Source organism: Morone saxatilis, unplaced genomic scaffold (genome assembly GCF_004916995.1).
Source record: "Morone saxatilis isolate NCDOM2014 unplaced genomic scaffold, NCSU_SB_2.0 Contig22, whole genome shotgun sequence".
Taxonomy (NCBI): Eukaryota; Metazoa; Chordata; class Actinopteri; family Moronidae; genus Morone; species Morone saxatilis.
Window position 1 is genome coordinate 14,434,384 of NW_023339785.1, and position 8,232 is coordinate 14,442,615.

Genomic DNA, 8,232 nt, shown 5'->3' on the forward strand with positions numbered 1-8,232 from the left:
CTCAAAAATTCATACCAGTTTTTTAAACATTGTTTGAAGCTAAATGTGACAAAATGTTGCTGTTATTTTCAGCGTGAGCCGCTTTACAAACGGCACACCATAGTCTGAAGCCAGTTATTGTTACTATTGGTCTCAGTATAAGTATATTCTTTGTGCTATGCCTTGCTGCATATAGAGATATCTTTGTTTGTTTTGTTGTACTGGCAAGAATTGATTAATACATTATTTATGTGATTATTTTATTGCTTTGGAAAACCGCCTTGTGTCTACTTTGGACAAGGGCGGTTCACCTTTGTGCAGGGTGTTATGTTGTGTTTTATTTGCCTCAATATGCTTGTGTTGAATGTTTTGAGTTTATGAGTACTGGGTGTGTGTGCGCACCTTTTTTAGGCCACAAAAGACACGCTTACGTACATGAATGAGGGTATTGAGTGTAAGTAAAGCAATATGAATACATTACATTTTACATACGATGATAACTTATGCAATCAAAAAGTGTTAACTCGCTGGGCCAATTGTTGATGCTACACAAAACATTAACCGGCAAGCTGTCTAAATATGTAGCAAGAGCCTCACCATGGTCCGCAGGCAGCCATGAACAGTATACACAGGCTAACAAACACAAAATCTACTGTCTGTCTCTGGGGCATTAATGAGTCTGGCAAACGCTGAATTCCCCAAGCTGTCTCTTAACGATTGTACAATATGTACGGGAAGTGTTGAGGACACCGAGTATGTATAAGAGCTGGTATCAGCAGCAGTCAAGTCGAGTATACGGGGCATCAAATGTGAAATAACCAAAGCTGTTGTAACATTTGCAGAAAAAGAGCCCATCACTCTTAGTAAGACACTGATTGAGAAAATGTGTTTTTTGCAAGACAGTGGTCAGCACTGAGCACCAAGCTCTGTGCATGTTCACATGGAGAAACCAGTGAATGTCTTTTCCATGTGAGAAAGTTCATAGCACAAATCACATATTCAGAGGTTAAACGCTAGTACTGACCATTAATGATGCTATTCAGCTAAAGGTCACAGATGCACAGGAAATAGGGACTGCAGGAGAGGAGTTTCTAATGGGCAACAACGGTGAACAAGGTTGTTCTATGCTAAACTTGCAAGAGACAGTAAAGGGGGTTTTCAGTAAGTAATTACAGAGTTTCAACAGTCTATTTGTACCTGGTGGGAGCACTCCATGTGTTGGTAAATGTTTTCCTAGAGAGCAATGTATTTGTCAAGGAAATGTGTTTAGAATAAAGCGAGAGCATAGTCTTCAATGTTATGCGCCCGACTTAGAGAGAGAGAACACACACGGATCTGGTATTAAAGGTTAAAGAATGTGTTTTGGTTTCCTCCTGAAAGGTTAAAGCTGAAGTACCCAGAGGAGTCTCTGTTTTCATCTGTCTGTGTGAGAGCGAGGAGGGTGTGTGTGTGTGTGTGTGTATGTGTACCTGTCTGTTTGTGTGTCTGTCTGTCTCGTCTGTCTGTCTTTTTATGTAATAAGAGTGTTGTTCTTTCTGTTGCCTTCACCTAGCTGTCTGCTTGCCAATGAAACTGTGTCTCTTTGAAAGAACTTAAGTTAGAAGACGCCTTACGCCTCAGACCAGGAGCCTATAGATCTTTCTCTTCCCACAGGTCCTTCCACTTCCATCCCCTCCAGCAAGCAGGCGGCGTCTTCTCCCGACTGAGCCCTCCTCTTCATCTCAGGCCCATGCTTGCCACACTGGAATATTTAACGACAGACATGCACCTGAATGTCAATGTCCACAGGTTTCACACACAGTCAGTGCCAGAGAATGATCCTTCAGACTGAAGAGAGATTCGACTGTGGACCTGTGGAGAAAGCACGCCACATTTTTTTTAAATGGAACACCATTAGTGCTTGATTTATCATATTTTAATGTCAGAGGGAAAAGGCAAGTGGAGCTTTTGAACTTTTCAACCACAATTGTCGTCTGGTGTCTGTACAATGAAGAGTCTCAGAAATTTAATTTCAAATTAAACTGAAGAAAGGAAATTTGACCACCATGAATTTCTGAAAGTACTCAGTGTATTGATTAAGTTTAATGAACCCTGGGTTGAAATGTTCCTTCATTTATTTTGATACAGCCCCCAAAAATATAGCATACACTTTCATTTTAAGTTACGAAGTGAAACTTTTATTGTTTTCCCATTAACTGCACTGACGTGTCAGTATCTATTTAGTGTAAAGGTCGACACAGGACAAGGCTACAGATTTAATGAACTGATTTCTATAAACCAAATGATCTCTCAAATGCTGAAGTTGAGTCATTTCCTACTTTATCGGCTTTGCGGATGTCAAACATGTTTTTATGTGTGTGTGTGTGAGAGAAACAGAGAGAGAGAGATGGAATAATGTGTTCAAATTGGACATGACTCATCAGGTATTTCATCAGTGCCACCTCATAAACCTCACAACATTAAAATGCATTTGGTGTGTTTGTATGCGCATGTCTGCATGTGTCTGAGTGGAAGAGCAATTAACACAGTGGGCTTTTACGTGAGTATTCGCTGCCATGTACTCTTATCTTAGTGCCACATTTTCTCCTCTTACCTTGCAGAGTGGAGGAGAGCTTTAAGACTCTATTCTGGTCGATCTTCGGGCTGTCTGAAGTGATCTCAGTGGTGCTGAAGTACGACCATAAGTTCATAGAGAACATCGGCTACGTGCTGTACGGGGTCTATAATGTCACAATGGTGGTCGTCCTCCTCAACATGCTCATTGCCATGATCAACAGCTCATACCAGGAGATAGAGGTACATAAATAAGATGGTCAGTAGATGCAGAAAGGGTATGATATTGTCAACAAGTCAATAAGGATCATTGTTTGATCACCTCTGTGCCTGTGGAGGATTAGAGAGTAAGCTGAAAGTATCACAAGCAGTAAGAGATCAATGCAGTGGCAAAATCACAGAATACAAAATAAAAGCAGCAGTCACATTGGAAAGTTGTCAAAAAGAAAACATTAAATAAAAACAAATAGTACTTTTACAAAATAGATTTCTTTTTTTCAAACATCACTGAAAAATGTGATCCGTCAAAGACAGAAAGACCACTGCTTAGAATAGCTGAGAGATAGATGTTCAGTTGTTTATTTTCTAGTAGCAAATTAGAAGATTCAACACATGAACAATACATTTCTCCTAGACAGAACAATGCTATTCTTTGGTTTTAACACTACTCAACATAGTTTGACATTGTCATAACAATCACATCTAATTGTAATTATAGTAACTGTATAGAATAGTAATCATTTGCCTACACTTGCAATCATTCATTCATTTACCTTATTCCAATGCCTCCCCTTAACGTAAACCATGGAGTTAAACTGATCATTTCTCCCTCAAGAACTAGAAGTCAGTAAGGAACTAGCTTTCTGCGGTCTGAATGTTTTTTTTTGTTGTTGTTTTATTTACTCGTGACCAATTTAAAATGTGCCTGTCCTTTTGTCTCTGCAGGAGGATGCCGACGTGGAGTGGAAGTTTGCCCGAGCCAAGTTGTGGCTTTCCTATTTTGACGAGGGCCGCACCCTGCCCGCCCCCTTCAACCTGGTTCCCAGCCCAAAGTCCTTCTACTACCTGGTCCTCCGCATCAAGTCCTGCCTGATCCGCCTCTGCAAGGCCAACAGCCGTCGCCATAACAACGAGTTGGAGCTGGGCATGCTCAACTCACAGGCAAAGGTCAGTGTCAGTATAGGTGACAGGGGACAACTAATGGGTTGACATTATTCTTGACATTGTGAAGTGGTTAATCCATGATTTTCCAAAGTTTTCCTAGTGCTCACATTCAGCTATTCCTACATTTTCCAGGAACTGTGCCAATAATTACTAGTTAATAACTTGCTAATACTATTATATTATTCTCAGATAATAGGAAAATGGTATTATGAAGTGATGCTTTACACAGATAAAAGTCACAGCCAGCAATTTCAAAAAGAGTTTGGTTTAGTTCATCTCAAGTTGCTTTTGAGCACTTTTCCTTTTTATAAAGAATATTTTGGTGCAATGGCAATTACCAGGAGTGTATTTTCCATCTAGATATTTCTCTTTGGCTGGCTCCTTCCCAGATGATGTTATGTTTTGTTTCCCATGTGGCTTCATTTAAAATACCGTTGAAACAGGAAAAGGGGCAAAGGACAAGCTCACTAATAGCACCCACAACAATCTACAGTAAAACTGCCTATAGGTATAGGACAGTTTGTCACATGACAGTCAATTTATGGCTCGTCAGCATATAATATGTACAGTGTGTTCAGAAGGTTCTGTGGGAAATGCATGATGTTCCTACTGCGAGTCTAGGATGCAACTTGAGTTTTGTTCATTTTCACACTTTCTCCTTCTCAAGGATTGTCCATCTAAATAAGATTACTATAATGAAAAGAAAGCCTTGCGTGAAGAAAATAGCATAGGCCATTTAACACAGAATCAATCTTAGCGCTGGCCTTGTCCGCAGGCATTTCCTCTGTCTGATTCCTCGGCTCAAATGGCTCACCTCAGTGCCTCGGCTAAGCTATTAGTCAGACCATCGGATCTGTTTGCGTCTGCTCAAATGTGTGGGCAGGTTTCGAAAGGGGACAAGATGGGTTTTACCCCGCTGCCTTTGTGAGCTCCTAAAGTTCTCTGCAGCTCTGACAGTTTAACTGCACAGCAAAGCAGGTACAGCAAGCAATCGATACATAAGCTCACACTTGACCACAGTGCAGTGTCGAGAATGTCAAGTAAGACTTAGAGAAGACAGCGTGGTCTTTCTGAATCAGTCATTTTTTTCCTCTCTGTCTTTTGGTCCATTTTCTCAAGCGGGACTTCCACTCTGAGAAAAAAAATAAATGGCTGGATCTTATATGTTTAAAAGAAACTGCCTCTGGTATATTCTTTAATGAGCATTTGTATGTGGATTTGGTAAGGAAGTAATAAGTTCTCATTCAGTAAGTATGTTTGCTTTCATGCAATGGTTGATGCTCAGGCCCTTTGGTGGATATGTCTTTCATATAGTCACAGTAGTTGGGACAATTCATTTTTTTGCCAAAAGCAAAAAAAAAAGAAGAATATCAGTTAAATGGAGGCATCAGTGGCCAACAAAGCAGGTTATTATAGGGACTAGATCACAGAGTACACAACAAAGAGAATTAAGCTTTGGAAAACCACTGCATAAAACAATAGTTGCCATCTGGTCTTTTGGTTCAATAAAACAGTGGTAGATAAAAACTTAATTCTTCTCTCAGTAGCAAATAATTTGTATTTCAGTAGGTGTTCTCTGTTCTACAAAGTCCTAAAACAATTACTGTTTTGTTCTTTCAGAAAAAAACATAAATTAATTTGATTAGAGATTAGATTTGTTATCAGAGCACAAATTAATGTATCCCTGAATGGTCTCTGCTGTAAGTAACTTAATGAAATGACAACTATTCCACAATATGGAATTTCTGACAGTATATACTGTAGGTTGGTAAAGATGTTGTGTAATGGCTCTATTCTTCAAACAAAGCTTCCCATGTTGTTTATTATTCATTTTTAAACTGTTGAGATACCTGCAGTCCTCTGCAGCTTTAGTAAATATAGAGAAGCAGCTAGTTGTGTGTGTCCACACTTAAGTTAAAACTCATTTTGACACTGCAGTGCCGAAATGACACACAAGCTACAACGCAAGGTCATGGAGGTGGAAGGCATCTAGAAGTCAGGTAATAGAGATTCACTCTGGTCAAGTGATGCTGTCAATTCTCTTTGCCTTCTCTTTGAGGGCATCTGTGAGCCCTAGATACAAACACTAAGCCCTGCATTTCATTGTTTTTTTTGTTTAGGCAGTTACCTTCTCTAACACCCTTTTCAAATGCTTCCATTACAGAAAATCACTCAACCCTGAAATGTGACGTTAACGTTGGACTGTTGTCTGTATTCCTCTGTCGCAACAGGATGAGCACTTCAGGGCTTATCCACGGCCAGGAGAAGAGTTCATCCCCAGAAAATCTAGAAAACACCCGACCAGATACCAGGTAAGACAGAGACCGAAGGATGGAAGGAGAACCTCAGAAAATAACGAGAAGGGAAAAGAAAGAATAACATGAAAGGCAGAGGAATATAGAGCAAACTAAAGTAGAGATATGATGAAGGACGACAGGAGGAGAGATGGAGAGAGCAAATGAGAAGGGTGAAAGAGGTAAAAAGTAACTGATATGAAAGACAGGTAAGGAAGAGTGAGGGAGGCAAGGAGATGAGCCAGAGACAACAGAAAAGAAAGAATTTAACAGAGTTTGGATGAAAGGGCATCGGCTGAATGGAAGGCAGGGTTGAACAAGTGATTGGGAGTGAAAGGGGGAGTGGAGAAATGGCAAAAAGAAAAAGAGAACAACAGAGTAAGGCAGAAAATGCCTTTAATGAGCTGTTTGAGGGAGATCGAAAGCAGACACTCTGTAAATGAGCACAAAATATCACACTGAGGAGGGATGAGATGCCTTTGTCTGCCCTTCACCTCTGCCCTGAGGGAAAACTTACTTCCTTCACTGGTCGACCATGCTTTTGTCTCTGTGTGTGAGTGTGTTTTTTTCTCTCCCAACATCCAACAATACACAAGATCAGTCACACCAAGCATTGAGATGTCACTTGATTAGACATTTGTATGTGTGCTGTATGCGTGGTGACAGGTATTGATCCAAATCCAGATCGCCTACATGTTGAGAGTGACTGCCTGAGCCTTAGCGGCCGCTGCATAGCATCCCTATTGGCTATAGATCAATACTCAACATTTCACACACAGTCTCTGAGACACAGTGCTGTTATCTACCACTGTAAACTATACGTTGTCACATCACCTTGTTACCTTCTATCTAATCTTTTCCTTTCCTCTCCTCATCATAGAATATCATGAAGCGCCTGATTAAGCGATATGTGCTGAAGGCTCAAGTGGACAGAGAGAGCGATGAAGTCAATGAAGGTAAAAAATGCCCCTTTATTAAGGCCTAGCTGTCACTGTGTCATTATTTGCTCGGGGCATGTGTGCGCATGAGTGTAGGGACTGTAAATGAGAGACAAGAGGTAAGAGTTCGAGTGTGTGTGTGTGTCTGTAAGTGTGAGATAAAGTCCATGAAATGAGGTTGTGCTGTATATACTTACACGTGTCAACTGTGGCATAGTTTCATGGCCTTGTAGATAAGTGCTTAACTGCGCTGATGTTCACGTGCACTGATTGTTGTGTCCGTGTGTGACTGTATCGTAGGCGAGCTGAAGGAGATCAAGCAAGACATTTCCAGCCTCCGTTATGAGCTCCTGGAGGAGAAGTCTGAGGCGGCCGGAGAGCTGGCTCTGCTCATCCAACAACTTGGCGACAAGTTTGGCAAGAACACCATGAGACACTGACAGGACTCGCAAGAAGGAGAGCGAGGGGAGGAGGGAGGAAGATGTGAAAGAGGGTGAAATCAGGAGGTGGTGGGGGCCAAAAAGCAGGGATCAGGGTAGGTATTTTTAAGACCTTGATAGCGGAAGAGGGAGAAAAAAAGGGAGTCGTTTGTGAGACAGTGAAGAAAGTGGAGTGAAAGCTTTACAGAAACAAACTGGGAACAGAGTTAAAATGTGCTACCTTAAGGCAAATGTGTTTTCTATATGCAATGGCCAATTAGAGGGGAATGTGGAGAGAAGATAGCTGTGACTGCAAGTGAGCAGGAGGTCAGTCGGTCAGAGGTGAAGTTGACTCAGTTGGAGGGGGTTTGTGTCGACAGCTGAATTCTAATCAAAGACAACATAATCAGGGAGTGAGAGAGGAGAGGAAGACAGAGGAGGCCGGGTGGGAGATAAAGGGTGACGAATGAGGAGAACACAAGCACCATGAGATATGAAGAGGCACCTCAGGGCAGAAGACTGAGGCAGTGCAGTGATGAGGGCCCCCACATCCGCTGCCAAGAGATATCAGTACATCGCCCACTTGGAGGAGAGAGAGAGAGAAACCTAGAGAAGGGACGACACAGAGGGAGGGTTGGGGAGTGAAGGGGGGACAAAAAAGCAAGATATCTAAAAACAAAACTGCCACTGTTATTCACACCAGAAATGCTGGCTTTGCTTCTATGTCTTACTTTGTCAGGACAAGTATAGTGACGCCTGCCGAGATACTGTACACCCCTTTTTACACCAGGCTATCTAATTAATGCATTTTCATCCACAATGCACAACTTATGATCAGGAGACAGATGATTCAGGAAAAAGCAGGAAACAAGTCATTAAAGTTCA

The 8,232-nt window shown here is 41.5% G+C and overlaps 1 protein-coding gene across 4 annotated transcripts in view; it reads left to right on the forward strand.

The window, feature by feature from the left end:
* Nucleotides 1-7,428, forward strand: part of LOC118333634 (short transient receptor potential channel 7) — a 41,735-nt gene extending 34,307 nt beyond the window's left edge. Inside the window, exons 7-13 of one of the 4 annotated variants that reach the window (XM_035669367.1) lie at nt 2,580-2,775; nt 3,478-3,703; nt 5,350-5,353; nt 5,675-5,728; nt 5,987-6,008; nt 6,871-6,946; nt 7,229-7,428. In XM_035669367.1, coding sequence (XP_035525260.1) covers nt 2,580-2,775; nt 3,478-3,703; nt 5,350-5,353; nt 5,675-5,728; nt 5,987-6,008; nt 6,871-6,946; nt 7,229-7,368 — 718 coding nt within the window. In that variant the 3' untranslated portion in view covers nt 7,369-7,428. Of the gene's footprint in view, nt 1-2,579; nt 2,776-3,477; nt 3,712-5,349; nt 5,354-5,674; nt 5,729-5,927; nt 6,009-6,870; nt 6,947-7,228 lie in introns of all 4 variants that reach the window. The other 3 variants (XM_035669366.1, XM_035669368.1, XM_035669369.1) reach the window with 3 other exon arrangements.
* The last annotated feature ends 804 nt before the right edge of the window (nt 7,429-8,232 follow it).